The sequence below is a fragment of the Podarcis vaucheri genome (genome assembly GCF_965113315.1).
Source record: "Podarcis vaucheri genome assembly, chromosome: 2".
Taxonomy (NCBI): domain Eukaryota; kingdom Metazoa; phylum Chordata; class Lepidosauria; order Squamata; family Lacertidae; genus Podarcis; species Podarcis vaucheri.
In genome coordinates this window covers 5033915-5050375 of record NC_138760.1, presented here as the reverse complement: position 1 = coordinate 5050375, position 16461 = coordinate 5033915, and the positions used below count along the sequence as shown (strand labels likewise).

The following is a 16461-nucleotide window of genomic DNA, read 5'->3' as shown; positions in this document are numbered from 1 at the left end:
AAACATTCGTCTTTTCAGCAACACCCTGTGTTACTATTTCTTTCCCAAAGTCCAGCGGTGGGGAACCTGTGGTGTTCCAGAAGATGTTGGACTCCAACTCCCAACAACCCCGGCCGTTGGTCATGCTGGCTGGGGCTGATGGGAGCTGGAGTCCAGCAGCACCCAGGGCGTGTCTGCCCCTGCTCCCTATTTTCCTGCTTCCATTGCTCATCTCACCTTGCTTCTTTTTAATCCTTCGCCATCCCAGTGAACCAGCCTATTGGAGAGTGTTGGGCTTTGACTAAGGAGATCCAGGGTCTAATCCCCACTCTGGCCTAAAATACATGTTACATGTAAACACACATGAACAAGAGCCCAGGAAAACCCTATCCTGATGGGTGGCAACTCCCCCCCACCCCCCTCACACTTCTGATCACCCTTACCAAAATCAGCTTTTCCTTCTAAAACAGCTGTTGACTACTGTCAATTATGTACTTTAGGCCTTGCCCCTGGCACTCACTCTTCACCTCACAGAGTTGTGAGGATGCTACCAGGAAGTAAGTGTGTGTGTGTGTGTGTGTGTGTGTGTGTACGCACAACTTGGTGAAAAGATGCAATTTTTAAAAATGTCAAGCATAAGACTCCTAACCCATCCTATACCATTCCAAAATAACCCAAATACAGCAAAGTAAGCAATGCTAATGCAGCATATTTGTGTACATTTGTGAGTTTAAAAACACTCACAAGCATTTCCCCCAAGTACTGAATCGGGGGGGGGGGGGGTTCTGAACGCTGCCTTGCCCTTGGAAGCCGGATACAGCCCTCGGCTCTCCACTTACTTGCAAGCTCTGGAGGAGGCAGGCCAGGGGGTTGGAGGCGGCCAGGAGGGGCAGCTGCCCTTGGAAAAGCTGGAGTCCCAGTGGCCCTTGCAGGCTGGGTGGCAGAAGCGGCTGCTGGGCCTGGAGAAGAGGGCTTCCAATCAGCGAGGGGCCGGAGCCTGGGTTCAGCCCTGACAGGTCACCTACATGGTGGAGAGAAGGAGGCCAGGCTGTGAACAATGTCACTCTCACACAACCGTCCCCAGGGGTGCTCCAAGGTGCCTCACTGCAAGAGCTGTAACAGCGCCTGTTTTCGTATGTTCTCTTCCCCCACCCAATATATACTGACTAAAGGGAACAGGATTGTTCCTCCAAAAGGGGGAAAGCTGCAGTGGAATAATTTAGATGTGCACAGAGCTCTTCCATACTTCCGCTGAACACACAGGCTTCAAGGGCTTTCAAATACTTCTGGAATCCAAAGCTTGAAAACGCGAGAGCCCAAAACACCCCATCTTTTTTTTGAGGGGGATCCTGTTCCCTTCAATATCTTGCTGGACTACAGCTCCCATCATCCCTGACCCTAGGCCATGCTGAGAGGGGCTGATGGGAATTGGAGTCCAAACTTCTGGAGGGCCTGAGTTGCCCAGCCTTGGATCAAGAGGGAGAATGCAAGTAAACAGAAGTCAGAGGGGTGTTTCCCCATCACCACCTCAATTTGCTGACTGGGTGACCTTGGCCACAGGTTTTTTTACTGTCAGTTTGGCTCCTTTCATGGTTTCTGTTGCCGGGGGGCGGATGGGGGGGGGGTGACCAGACCCTATGTGGAGCATTAATGAATGCATAGTATCAGGGGCCGTGATTCCTTTTCAACTAGAGGCCCAAATAATAAACCAGAAGGGGTGGAAGGGCTGGCAACACAAAGCTGTAAAGGCAGGACTGTTTCTTTCTGCCGTGACACAACTACACCCAGGCCCTGTTCAATCCCAGTCCCACCCATTCAGACACGTTAGTATGTGGCTGCAGCTCCTGCTAGCCCCTCCCCCTCCACACCTTAATGGCTTCACCTTCCTAGGAGCTGACCCTGCAGAAAGAAGGGGTTTAACTCACCCAGAAGTGTGGTGCTCAGCAGCGGGTTCACAAGCTGAGGCATCAGGGGATGCAGCCGCCCTGAGGTGCTGGGGGCACCCTCAGTAGTCGTCGATGTTGCGCTGGTGGAGGTAGGTGCCACAGGAGTGCCAGCCAGGCCAGTCTGGGGCGGAAGAAGCAGCGGAGGGTGAGGGGGGAGCGAAGGGGCAGGGCAAGACCAGCAGCTGATTTGGGGAGAGCACCTGAAGCCTGGTGCTATGGCTCAGTGCTGCCGCATCCCACCCTCTGCAGAATTTCTGTTTTTTTAGAGCAGCCGTGCTTGCTCCTATCTCTGCAATATGGCAGGTCAGCTGAGCCGTCAAATGTCGATCTCATTCTTCATTATTAATTCCTTGCATTCCATAACACTACAGCATGACCAAGGAATGAGACCCAGACACAGGGCACTAGGAGCAAAGCGAGCATGTAGCTCCCAGTCCCACGTGTATCTTGGAGAGCCCTTCGCTTTCTAGCCCCTCACTAGGGAGTAAATGCCTGTCTTCCTGCTTTTGATGCTGCACTTCGGTATTACACTTTGGGGTGCTATTTTGGTGACGGTAGAGCTCTGCCTCCCATCCCCTGACACTGGATGTCCTAGCAATGATTGGCAGGGATTCTGTGGGCAGAGTTGCACTGCACCCCTCTACAGTATTTGAGGGATATAGAATCACTCCACCTCCACCCACATGGCGATGGGCAAATTATGGAAACTCCTTGGGCTATGGATGCTGTTTATGGGCCTCTGCAAAGGGGCACCATATAAAATAATAACTGTTCCATCATTAGTTTAAAAGAGAGACAGAAAACATTGCTTTTCAGGTATGTGCAAGCCCCATGCTTCCTGCGGCTGTCGTCTCCTCCTCCCACCTGCTTTCCATCTGTGACCACATTGCACAAGGCCCCTTTAAGTGTTCTGAGCCTGGCTGGTATTCACTAAATACAGTTCCTTCCATTCCACCCTCCCTCCTCCCCACTGCCCTGTGAGAGGAGAAGCTGCCCCTGTACAACTTCTACCTTCCTCTGAAAAGGAACAAACAGCCCCCGGCAAACCCCGCCTACCGTTTTCTTACCTGTGGGGGGCCTGGCCCAGGGTCAGAAGGGCCTAGGCTGGTCGCCAGCAGTGCTGAGTTTAAAGCTAGGACAGCTGGAGAGGTGGAAAGTGCTGGGAAGAGCAAGGGCTGCAGAGTTTCATGGAGGCCGCTGAAGGGCTCCAGCAGGGGCTCCGTGGCGGCTGCCTCCCTCTCCACCTCGCAGGTCGCCTCTGGCAGCCCCAGCAGCGATGCCAGGAGTCCGCTGGGTTGGTGCAGCAAATCCAGGCTGGGGAGCACCAGAGGCAGCAAGGGCTGCCCCTCGGGGTCCCCTTGCAGGTTCAGGGGGGGCAGTGGCGTCTCCGGGCCCAGCGTCAGCGAGAAGGGGAAGGAGCCCAGTGGGAGCAGCCCGGGAGGTAGAGCATTCCCAAAAGGCAGCGCCTGCTCCTGTGCCAGGAAGGGGAAGGGGTCGGGGCCCGAGGCCACAGGGCAGCCCAGGCCCCCGCCTTCCATTGCACTGGTGGGGACAGGGCTGGCTGCCGGCGGGGCTTTGGGAGTCAGAGGTGAAGCGGAACTGGCACCTAGAAAGGGACAAGAAAGGCACAGACACTGAGGAAGAGCAACGCGGCGCCTCAAGGACTCCCCCCCCCCCATACACTGTTCCATGCTTGCCCTTTCCCCGAAGGGCTTGTTCAGAAGAGGCCCACTAGAGGCCGGGTTTCCATGTATGCTCAGAAGGTGATCCTGCTGCAGCCTTAATAAGCATGTAATTCACCTCCTTCTTTGCAGTTGTGTGGCAGGCAAAATTCAACAGAGGATGCTTATCTCAGCATGGAGCTGTCTGCACCTCTACATTTTTTGCCATGCAATTATTTCAGGCTCAAGAGACTTGTGTCCTCCCCACCAACCCATGGAATTATAATAATCCTGCTTGTGAGGCATCAGATAGCCGGTCTGGCAATGAAGTCTTCTGTGACACTGCAGAGCACCTCCCGAGACACCCCCATCCAGCCACTCAGTTCTGTTCGGCTCCCCATTAGGGCAGCCAGCCTTTAAACTTGCCCCTTAACAGCAGTCTGATCTGCATACATCAGCAAGCGGCAAGGTTCATCTCCCAGCTCAGAAAAGTCCCCCTGCTAATTGGAGTCACTGTGGTATAGAGCAGTGATGGGGAATCAGTGGTCTTCCGGATGTTCTTGGACTCCAATTCCCATCAGCCCCAGTCAGAATGATTAATGGTCAGGGATGATGGGAGTTATAGTCCAGCAACATTTGGAGGCCTCCACTTCCTACACCTGGTAGGGTGGATAGGAAAGCTACATCACAGCCATGAGTTTAAATCAAACCTCTCTATACTCATAACGACATTCAGGGCAGCAGCCCCTGCAATAGAGAGCCCCCGCCCTGTGGAAGTGAGGGAGGCAGGCACCAACACTGGACAGATTTCAGCATGAAAACATTTTCATTTCAAGAATTTCTGGAAGGTTAATTTTACATGGTCTCCTTTTAATACGCTACTGATTTTAATACGCTATTTATGATGAATATCATTCTGTATTTTATTCTACTGTAAATCACTTAGAAATCTTTGAGTATAGGTGATTCATATAAATATTTCGAACAAAATAAATAGTGTGCTGAGCTTTGCTCTGAGCTGGTCAGCATCTCTCAGCCTAACCTGCCTCACAGGGTTATCGGGAAGACAACATGGCCTGGCAAGGGCCACCATATACTTCATTCTGAGCTCCTTGGAGAAAAGGTGGGATAAAAAGTGTAACAAAGAATTTCTACACTCAGAAATTTTTCTGCAGCTGGATTTTCTGCTGCTAGATGCTGATAATTATTTGATGTTCATCTTTTTTAAAGAGCAAAGTAAAGGAGCAGGTGAGGCTGTTATTTTCCTGGTTAGCTGACACCACTGGACTCTTCCTGGCTCTTTTGCTAGCACTTGCACCATGCTCCACCTACAAGATGATGAGCATCAAATAATTCTCAGCCTCCATCACAGCTCAGCTGCAGAAAAATACAAGGCTTTGTTTCTGGCTGGCTTCCACGCCAGGTATAGGATGAAGATGAAGTGGGTGCAGTGGAAGACAGAAGGGGCAGTGTACTTTGTGTCATGGGAGGGGCCGGAGCACAATGGCGGAGAACATATTCCACATGTAGAAAGCCCCAGGCTCAGTCCCTGCCACTTTCCCAGACAGGGCTGGGAAAGTGCCGTATCCAGACCCTAAGAGCAATGAAAAATGCCGTCCTCACTAAATTCCGTCTTCTGCACAGCTATTAGGCACGCAGGGGCTCTCCCCCCTCCTTTGCACCTGGTTACTCTTATTGACGCTCCTCTTAATACAACATCTGCCGCACAGCTGTGCAGAGGCAGCAATAGCCAGTTCCTTGGCTGGACAAGCAAAACTGTTCCGTGAGCCAGAAGGGCTCTGCCTTTATGGAAGCGCTGCTGACGGCTACGGAGAAGGAAAGAAAAGATTGCCCACTGCTAGCACCCAAGGTGTGCAAACCGCCTTCTGCTGTGCTTTCTTGGTAGCATCCACCTGTGTGGCTTTTTTTGCCATGATGGGAGGGATCCCTGATGCTAACATGCTTTGCTGCCAAGTTCTGGGAGTCAGTGGTGATGCCCACTGGGACTGCTGGGGTGGAAGCAAGGCAGCCCAACAGCAGGTAGAGCCGATGACAGGCAGAAACAGCTAAGGCTAGTGTGTCCTCATCCTCCCTGCAAGAGCAACACTGAGATGGAGGAGGCTAGCAGGCAGAGCCACGCCCTAAACTGGATAGGCCAGTGCCATGAACCTTTCTTCTTCTTCTTCTTGATGCTAAATAGCAGACATGAAGGAACCTCTATCAGAATGTGGTTTGCAGAGTGAGGAAGGCAAGAGGTTAACTGATGTTAACTGATCACCCAGGGTGATCCTGCTGAATAAATCCCCCCTTCCTTGCAAAGCTACTAAGTGCCTCGGGAGGGATTCTCCCTGTGCAGGGAAGGGTTAGAGTCTGTAATCCAGACTGGGGGAAACCCACCTGCTAGTTAGAGCAGTGTGGCAGAATTTGCATTGATGGTTGATGTAAACATGCAGTTTGGGCCGGAGGCATGAGCAGCTCCAGGTGCAAAAGGGAAGCATCCTGGCTGGCTGGTAGAGCATCTGCTTTGCATGCAGAAGGTCCTGGCATCTCTTGGGAGGCCCAGAATGTTCCCAGTCTGCAACCCTGGCAGGACACTGGCAGTCAGCATGCAGACAGGTCTTAGCTAGAGGGACCAGGGATCTGCTTTAGTATAAGGCAGCTTCCCCTGTTCCTAGCAGCACTGGCGAAAGGAGGTAGCAGAAAGTACAAGTACAGAAATGGGGAATATGTGACCCTTTGGATGTTAAGGACTCCCATCAGTCCAGCCAGCGATCAGGAATGATGGGAGTCACCTGGGGGGCTGCAGCCCCTCCCCCTCCCAATAACCTCCCTAATGTAAGGTATAGGAACAGTTTGCAAGTGAGGGAAACCACCATTTCTGGGCAATGTTTCCAGAATATTGATTGGAAAGAGTACTAATTTTTTTCTTTTACCAGAGATAAGTACAGGGGCTCAGGCCTACAGGGGAGCCCTGTTTTCTGCCATGAAAGACATCCCTGATCCTTTATGATTATGTAAATAGTAGCACCAATGTGCATGTTGCTTCACAGAGTGTATGAGAACCAGTCCCTGCCCCAGTGATCTTAGTCTAAAATTCAAGAGAGGAGAAGACAAGAAGGGCAATGGAGGCGGGGGAAATTGTGATTCTAATTCTGAATTCTAAATCTGCGAGAGTTTTGGTGCTGAGGGAAAGTCCATGGGTTCCTTTTGCCATCTTTTCATTATTACCTCACAGCTCATATTTATTCCCGCATTGCAGGGGGTTGGACTAGATGACCACTGAGATCCCTTCCAACTGTACAATTCTATAAGCTGTTTCTGTGAAGAAGGGCACTGGGGTCAAAGTGAAGCTCAGAAAAATCATTGTATAAAACCACAATGTGTCTTGCTGTTTGTGACATGCTCTTTAAAAGGCCAAGGGGAGAAGGGAATGGGCAGTGCCAAGTAGCCAGGGCTGAAGGGGGGAGAAAATGTGGGTCTGTGTCGGACCAGACCAACAGTACTAGCAAGACGTCTGCCGACATCAGTGGAAGACAACCTTCCTGCCTCTCTAGCAGGGAGAGAGGCACTCACACGTCTCCCCGCTTCTTTCTCCACAGTGTCTGAAACCACCCTGCTTGCTTAGTTTCTCTTTTGTACTCAAAAGACTGTGCATTCATTATGCAAGCAATACTTCCAGCTGCCTTAGGGAGGCTGCAAGCAGGGCCATGACATTGGTTCTGCTGAGGGACCTCAAGACTTTCCATCCCAGCTGGTCATTATAAAGCAGGTGTGGGGAATCTGGGGGCCAGGCTTGAATGCAGTCCTCCTGGTCTCTCTATCTGGCGCTTGGAAGCACACAACTACCCCAGCCATCTCTCCCCTCCCCAGGCCACCCCCCTCCCTAACCCTGCTTAGAACCCTCTTTGACTGTTTCCCCCTGACTAGAATCTGCCAAGGAACTCTGATAATGCCTCTGGTGTATCTGGGTGGAGGAAACAGGGGTGTGTGGAGAAATTAGCCTACTGCACAGAGATAAGATGCACATTAGTTGTTCTGCTCCCCATCTCAATTATTATGAATTCTCCTATTTAAAAACTGAGGGCTAGTTTTGCTTCTTTGCCCCTTGCTCTTCCCTATCCATTCCTTTTTCTCCCTTTTGTGTCACTTATTTTAGGTTGTAAGCCTGCAGGAAGGGACTGCCTTGTTTTCATAGACTGTACATAAACTGCTCTTTGAGCTTTTTCAGCTAAGGAGTCAGATAAAGATTAAATAAACGGATAAAAGAATACCAGTCCAGATTATGTGTCCATACAGCCCACATTGTCTATCCTGGCTAGCAATTGCTCTCCAGGGTCTCAGGAAGAGGTCTTCAACATCCCCTGATATCTGATTTTCTTTTTCTTTTTAACTGGAGGTGCCAGGGAGTTAACCTGGGGCATTCTTCATGCAAACTATGTCCTCTATCCCTGAATTATGGCCCCACCCTAAGTAAAAAGGCAGCAAAATTTTCTAGGCACCGGCTAGAAGCAAACAGCCTTGTGAGCTTTGAGGCAATCCAGTCACCAGACCCAAATTTTTAGGCAGAAGCAGCTACTGGGCATCTGGATTTTTTGTACACCCCCCCCCCCCCCAGTAACTGTGTGGACAGAAGCATGTGGTGTGTCCCCACACAGGTTTGGTTTTTACCGCAAATCTAGCTGGATTAGTGGAAGGGAGTTTAACCCTTTCCCTACAGGCCAGTTTCCTGATCCAAGTGCGACCTGCGCTGCTTTTCTTGCTGTGGAAAACAGAAATCCAGTATATACACAATGCAAAACAGCTGGTGAGATGGGGGGCTGATTTTGATCAGGAAAACTGTCTGAGGGAAAAGGTTAAGCACCTTTCTGCATCACCGCTGCTCCGATCAGATGCAGAGCCCCCTGCAACCCCATTTAAGTAAGAACAAAAAAACGCCAAGCCTGGTTTGGCCCTGAGAAATAAAAGCTAGCACGATACTAGTTACTAGATGTTGACTGAGGCAAGGCTTGACGGAGGGGAACATTCTCGCTTGCTGTTCACACACAGTGAGGCTGTGATCCCAATGCACTTATACTGAGGAATAAGCCACATCTGAAATAGCAGGGCTTGCTTCTGAGCAAACCTGAGCTGCCTACCACTACCCTACAACAGCTGCTGAGGGTGGAAAGGCTGCGGCCAAGTAGCATAGCTCAACGCAAGTGAGCTAAGCCGGGGGGACTTCCGGGTTAGCGCCACTGGCAATGGTGGATTTCCTCTGATCTGGAGGAATCCGCTCCGTGAAAATCAGGGTCTGGACCGCCACGGCGAGGTAGAGACCCATCAAAAACCACAGGCGGGAGAAGCCTGTGGACCTGGGATTCAGCTGGCACCTTTTGCGCCTCCCCTACTCACGGGGAAACCCGGCTACGGGGATCCGGAGCGACGTGGGGTGAGCGGCGCGGTGCTTCGAATCAATTGCTCTTTTCACAGAGTGAAGCCGCATTGCTGTTGTCGGAGAGCGCTGACTTTTTCCCTGTGTACAATTGGACTCTAAACAAGTACCCGTGAGTAGAACGGAAAATTGGATTATTAAACTTCGTAATTTGGCATCGGAGCGGTAAGGTCTAAACAGGAAGTCCGCCTTCCACTTTTGTAAATAGCTTGAAGCAAAGACATTGCAAGCTAAAGTCTGGAAAGTTATCTGTAAAGGACTAAATTTCCATCGGTTAAAACTACAAAAACCCCCTTGGAAGCAGGAGAAGAGGGGGGAAATCTTAAATTGTTCAAGCCTGCAGGAGAAGGGAGTAAAGAAAGATAAATTTCTATCGTCTTGAACCTGGGAACGGGCTGTCAAAGATAGACATTGGGAAAGTTCATTGACTGTGAATAATAACGTATGTTGACAGATAGTCAAATAAGAGAAGAAACATATTGACTCCAATGTTTCCTTTTGCACTAAAAAGGAACAAAGATTTGAAAAATGAAAGCAATTTTGTTGCTGGATCTGCTTGTAAAAGGATGGATACAAATAGAAATTGTTTCCTCTAGAGGGAGCTTTTGAACCGTTGTTGGAGTGGACCTGGGGAACTCTACAGCTGTAGAGATTAAGGATCATGAGAAACAGACATTGACCTTGGACAAGAATGTTGACACAGGAAGCCTTAGTGTCTGCTTTGTGCAGGACAAGTGCTTTGTTGGAGCAGCTTCATGCGAAGATGGATTTGATGACTACTATTTGATGACTACTATTGATAATTTCGGTCAAACAGTGAACACTGATATACAACCTGCTCAAGAATTGACCCAGGAATCTGCCCTGACAGGGCAAGCTGCGGAGAAGACAAAGGAGGAGGTTGTTGTTGAACCTCAAGTAATACAAGTTGAGAGAGATGTGGCCTTGCAGGAACATAAGCTGTCGTTTCTGATGACTGAATCTGGAGTGAGTCAGACTTGGAGAGACGGAGTCCTGTCGGGACTGGAGATGACAAGTTGGTCATATCCTCCTATGCAGGGATGTCCTGACTCTTGGGATTTGGTTTTGGGCCAGGAGGAGATTGGAGTGGTTGAGGCCCTCAACTTTGGAGGGACATTGAAGTATGCTTTGGAATATTTTTTGGATTTTAGTGCTAACTATGGAGAACGGGCTGACTGGTCGAGAAGGGATAAAGACATTCTTAGGTTGTTCCTCCGAGATCTACTCCTCAGAGATAAAGGAAGGAAACTAAGTACAAGACCAGCAGAAGACAAAGTAAAGTGCAGGTACAACTATGAAGAAGATCTGCAGAAGGGACATGGAAAAGAGTTAAAAGCCTCGGACATAAGATCACCAGGTTGATGGACTAGATGGAACAGACAGAAAGGACTGACAGAACCCGAGACCAGGAAGAAGACACGGTGGATGAAATTGGCAGAAAGTTTAAAAATTCATTTAGAGAAATATTGTAAAATTAATGACTGTTAGGAAAATCTTGGAATGAAACTATTAGGCTTTAGTAGAAATGTTATAAGGAGTTATGTATAAAGAAGTTTTTAAGTTCTAAGGTTTTTTCTTTATGGTAAGATAAGGCTAAAATAAATTAAGACAACTAAAGGACAGAATACAGTGCAAGATGGAAAGGATTTGCTGAGATCATTAATAATTAGAATACAAAAAAGGGAGGTGTGAGGAGGTCGATGAAACAAGTTAATGAAGATAAGGATATGGGAATATTGGATTTGTTTTTAAATTTATTCTTTTGCTCTTGTTTTTGATTTTAGTGTATTGTATGTTTTGTACTTTTTATTCTCTTTTTACTGATTTGTATTGTTTAATCTCTCTTTTTTAATGTAACTTTAAATTCCCAATAAATATCATTTAAAAGAAAAGAAAAGAGCTAAGCCTGGGCTTCAGCCTGAACATGCTGAACTACAATTCCCATCCTATTGGTCATGCTGACTGGGGCTGATGGGAGTTATAGTTCCACAACATCTGGAGGGCCACCGGTTTCCCCATACTCAGGAAGGAAACATATAGCAGACACCTCCCTGCCTCCAGGGGTGAGTCCCCCCCCCCGTCTTTCCAGCCCTCAGAGGTGGGGTGGCGGGGAAGGAGTTTGCCTCTGTGAATGGCACCACCCACCTACAGACGCACGGACCTACCTGGGGTGCCGTGTGATCCGAGTGGGGAGGCAGGCGGTTTTGGCTGTGGGGGGCTCCCTGAGATCTGTTCAGAAGAGGCCGAGGCCAGCTGGCCAAAGAGGCTGAGGAGCTGGCTGTTGAAGTCCTGGAAGGAGGGCAAAGGGCTGGGGCTGTCGCCAGCGGGGGTCGGGGGCACCGGCGGGAGGCCTGGGGCGGCCAGTGAGCTCACGGGGGGAGCGAGCAGGCTGAGCAGGGACGAGAGCGGCTGAGCCGGAGCCCCGGAGCTGGGGGGTCCATTCTTGGCCTCCCCTGCCGGCAGCTGGTCCCGAGGCCGGGGGTGTCGGGTCGGCGTCTCCTCCGGATGGGCGAGCCCCCCCGCCTGCCCCGCCGAGTGGGAGTCCTTGAGCAGGCGCAGGACGGTGGGAGAGCGGCGCTGCCGCCTGGGCGCTCGCCCACCCACCATGGACAGTAGCAAGCGGCTGGGTAAAGTGCTGGCAGCCAGCTCGTCGGGACGCCCCCTGCTGGCCAGCTGGGCCTTGGCGGCTGCACTCAACAAGCTGCTGGCTGGGAAGGAGCCTGGGCCCTGAGGGTGGAGCAGCAGCAGGCTGGGCGGTCCTTTGCCTTCCGGGGCAACTCCTAAGGGCACTGAGGGCAGGTTATTGCTGCTTTGGTTGGTTAAGGCATTGGCTGGGGCCGCTGCGTCCAAGCCGGGGGGCCTGGCCGCTGGGCGGTGTCCAGAGAGGCCCTGCTCCGAGGAAGCTGAGGAGTGCCGAGAGCGCTGCGGGGACGGCTCGGCGCTGCCTGCCGGCGATGAAATGGAGGAGAGGGTGGTGGGGGCGGGTGAGCCTGTGGTGCTGGTCTGAGACCCCAGAGGCACCGGCCGGCTGCTCCAGGGGCCGCCCTCCTGGCTGGACGCCGCCTCATCTGGCGGGGGGAAGAGGAGGCAGCTGGAAGGGTAGGGCCGGGACAGTGTGTCTGGGAGGGCCTTGCTGGGCAGGAAGGGCCCCCCCACAGCACTCAGTTCAGTTGGGAAGGACGGCCGGGTGTTGCCATTGGTGGTGGCAGGCAGGCGGCCTGGGAAGACATCCCCAAAGAGAGTGTTGTGGTGGCGGGGGAAAGTGGAGCTCGGGCTGGACCAGGTGTTGCCATAGCGATCCGAGGGGCACTGCTGGTAGAGTTCAGGGCCCTTCGCCAGGGTGGTGGAGGCTTTGCTGGGAAGCATCTGCTGTGGGTGACTGCTGGGCCCTGGTGTGGTTGGGTGAGGCAGCTGGGTCAAGCTGGGCCCTGGAAACAGATAAAAAAGCAACAGATGCAAAAGGAAATCACTGCAAAAGCAAACTGCACGGGCCTAAGCAAAGTTAATATTTCAGGGTTTTTTTAAATATATACTTTCTAAACCACTATCTTTGCATTAACTAATGATGATGACAATGCAAGTGATGACTCTGGTGGTACTGGATGATGTGGAGCAGATACAGAAGACAAAAGTCACCAGATGCAAAAATAATAATAATAATAATGTTTAAGATAAAGCTGATGTCAAATACATTTGAGACGTTCCTAATTCTTCCTTGGGGACGCTGTTCAGCAGTTATACTGGTATTGCCCAAATCTGTGCTCTCTGAAGCACAATTTTTCTCACTGTTGAGGTACATGTGACTTCATATTACTTGTAGTGTGAAAGGATAAAAGTTATATCCCACTTGAGGAGTATCCACAGTGTTACTTGTTTTTCTTTTCATGTTTCTTTTACTTTAAAGTAAAGGTACCCCTGACCCTTAGGTCCAGTCGCGGACGACTCTGGGCACTCATCTCGCTCTATAGGCCGAGGGAGCTGACGTTTGTCCGCAGACAGCTTCTGGGTCATGTGGCCAACATGTCTAAGCCGATCCAAAGCAGCGCACAGAAACGCCGTTTACCTTCCTGCCAGAGCGGTACCTATTTATCTACTTGCACTTTGACGTGCTTTCAAACTGCTAGGTTGGCAGGAGCAAGGACCGAGCAACAGGAGCTCACCCTGTCGCGGGGATTCAAACCACCGACCTTCTGATCAGCAAGCTCAGCTGCTGTGGACACAGGTATACAAACTGCACACTCACAGAATATGACATGCAAATAACTTTATGAGCATACTGATAAAATATTTCTGTACACTGGTTGAATTTGATGTGTGAGCACCCATCTAAGCAGGTCTCCTAAATGGAAGAAAGCCCAGAGCAAATGACTCACACTGGGGTTGAATAGGCTGGCTGGCTGGCTAAGCCAATTCCCAGTTCCTAGCGCTGGCCAGGTTTACAGTGCTACTGAAAAGAACAGTGAAGGAATATGGCCCCGTGCGGGAGAACACAGTTACCTGGCCCCAGGTGTGGCAGGCTCAGGGGCCCATGGCTCTCCATGCTGCGGTACAGCGTGGCCATAGCCACAATTTTCCGCCGGTGGTTGCACAGCTTGGTCATGTCCTCGTCGCCCTTGCTTCCTTCACTCCCTGTCACCATTGCTGCTGGGTCGAAGTTGAAAACCTAACCATGATGGGGTGGGAAGAAAATACTTATAAACAGGAGGGCACCTGACCAGTCCAGGGGAACGAGGTGATAAAAATAGACTGCAGTGGGAGTCAGGCCATTTCTTGTGGTCCAAGTTAGAGTCAGTGTGGTGTAGTGGTTAGAGCACTGGACTAAAACCCGGGAGACCAGGGTTCAAATCCCCTCAGCCAGGAAGCTCACTGAGTGACCCTGGGCCAGTCACTGCCTCTCTGCCTGACCTCACTCACAGGGTTGTTGTCAGTGCTATTTTTATAGAAAAAGAGGTGCCAGAACTCACCATAAACGCCTCCCTCGTTCTTTTAGAGTGGCAATAGTGCCCACCTGAGAGGTGCTGGAACCCACCTTAAGAGGCCCAGCATGGCCTAGTTGTCAGGAATGATAGGGACTGTGGTCAGTCGGTGCCTGGAGAGCCAAAGGTGCCCCAACCCTGTTTTAAACCCACCAAACCCCTGTTTTAAACCCACGAAAATGTCTTGCGAGTTCCTGCGGGTTTTCCCCCCTTTGCCCCCCTTTTTCACTTTTTCCCAAGCCGCTAAGCCGCTTATCAGCTGATCCTAAGCCGCTTAACAGCTGATCCGCTAAGCCGCTTATCAGCTGATCCGCTAATCAGCTGATCCGCTAAGCCGCTTATCAGCTGATCCGCTAAGCCGCTAATAGCGCTAATCCGCTAAGCAGCTAATGGGCTTGCTTCGCAAGACGAAGAGACTCGCGGAACGGATTCTTTTCGTCTTGCGAGGCACCACTGTACAGTCATCCTTAAAGTAAGAAACTAGAATGGAGGGTCATCCCAATGGGTGGTAAGCAGCTGACCTTCAGAGAAAAACAGACGCCCACAAAGCTCCAACCTAAATTCTGCACCAGCGGAGACTGAATCCTGAAACCTGAATAAACTGTGCAAATCAAATCAATCTGCATACGGCTTGCACAATTAATCCTGTCTGTTAGCCCTGGGACAGGGGGACAAGCAAAGAGAACACTTAAGCAATGGCCTTCCTCACAACCCTCTGACCTCTTAGTCATCTCCCCTCTGCCTTCTTTCTCCAAACACCGTTCACATGTTTTCAAACGTTTCTTTGCATCAAAAAGGACTAGTACAGTGGTGCCTCGCAAGACGAAAATAATCCGTTCCACGAGTCTCTTCGTCTAGCGGTTTTTTCATCTTGCGAAGCAACCCTATTAACGGATTAGCAGCTATTAAAGGCTTAGCGGCTTAGCGGCTGAAAGGCTATTAGCGTCTTAGCGGCTTAGAAAAAGGGGGGGAGCGAAAAAAAATCGGAACACTCGCAAGCCCATAGGGAAACAAGCCCATAGGGAAATTCGTCTTGCGAAGCAGCTCAAAAACGGAAAACCCTTTCGTCTAGCGGGTTTTCTGTCTTGCGAGGCATTTGTCTTGCGGGGCACCACTGTACCTTGTTCTTTAAAAAAACGAAAGCTGAGATTCTTAGGATGCCAAAGGCAGGCTGATTTCCACATGTGTGTGGTGTGCTTGCTCACAAGGGGAATACAAACTGGTTACAACCCATGCAGCAGGTGGCTCTGTCCAGCCACAAAGGAGAAGAAACAATGGACTATCGGGTCATCTAGCTCAGTATTATCTACGCTGGCTGTGGTTAGGGTCTCTCGGTTCAGCCCTGAGGATGCCAGGGACTGAACTTGGGGCCTTATGCCTGAAAGGCATGTGCTCTGCCTGCTGAGCTACGGCCCTCTCCCTTCCTGCAAAGGCAACTTCCCTTGAAATGAACAGCAGCAGCAGCATGTGTGCCAGGTGTGTCCTAGCAGGCTCTGGTCACACAGAGCGAATGTCAGCAAAAGGCCTGACTTGGGACTCTGTGTGAAGCACCCTGGAGCATCCCTATTTCCCCCCAGAATCTTCTGCAACACGCAGAGGTTCTTTGGCAAATGACAGCCGACTCGGAACAGGTTTCCCTGAGGTGGAGAGCTGGAACGCCCCTGCACTGTGAAGAGCTAGGAATGTGCTGTTGGCAGAAGGGAGCCCTGGATGCACTGCCAGCTTCTGCTGCTGCTGAATGACAAGATCTGACCCCAACCAAGCCACACACACACTTTCTGTTCCTTTCCAAAATAGCTACTGGTGCTTAGTGTGGTGAACATGTCCCCGCTCACGGATCTAGCATGCTGCTCTTCAAATTAAAGGGCAGAATTTGGCAGAACTGTAGAGGGTCAGTCCTTTTTCTAGCCTGAGGATCACAGAGCTGGAATGCCCAAGCCAAACAGGGCAGCGTCCACCTCTACAGCAGAAAACTCTCTCTTGTATGTACTCTCTGCAAGCTGTATTCTGCAGCCTTGAGATATTGTGCAGATTAAGCCAATTTGCCTTTTTTCTCGTTTTGCCTTATTTAGTCTTCCCATAGGGAGCAGCAAGGAATCGTAGGATGCCGGAGCCCCGTCCTTAGACCAGTAGAAATCTTATCCCAAAGCCCCCCTTCTCCCAGTTTCTGTGAATCAACCAGGCTTTGCTCTCATACGTTTAAATGTGCCTTTGCAACACCAAAGGCTAGAAACTTCCTTTAAAAAGGCGGGAAATCTTTAGGAAAGTGAATGCCACATCCAGCAATTCTTTTCAGCACTTGTGCAAAATTGCAGCATCCACACAACACTCCCCATATTTATTTCCCTGTAATCTACCTCCACTGTCAGAGGCAGGATGCTGGGAATAGCAAGTGGGAAGAGGGCTGTTGCACTCAGGTCCTGCTCGTGAGCTTCTCACAGGCTTAC

At 50.7% G+C, this 16461-nt stretch overlaps 1 protein-coding gene across 1 annotated transcript in view; it reads right to left on the bottom strand.

The window, feature by feature from the left end:
* MBD6 (methyl-CpG binding domain protein 6) overlaps positions 1-16461 on the bottom strand; it is a 30328-nt gene that overhangs the window by 6142 nt on the left and 7725 nt on the right. The window contains exons 5-9 of the mRNA XM_082208010.1: positions 13536-13701; positions 11204-12466; positions 2993-3531; positions 1905-2046; positions 819-1000 (exon numbers count right to left, since the gene is read on the bottom strand). Coding sequence (XP_082064136.1) covers positions 819-1000; positions 1905-2046; positions 2993-3531; positions 11204-12466; positions 13536-13701 — 2292 coding nt within the window. The remainder of the gene's footprint in view (positions 1-818; positions 1001-1904; positions 2047-2992; positions 3532-11203; positions 12467-13535; positions 13702-16461) is intronic.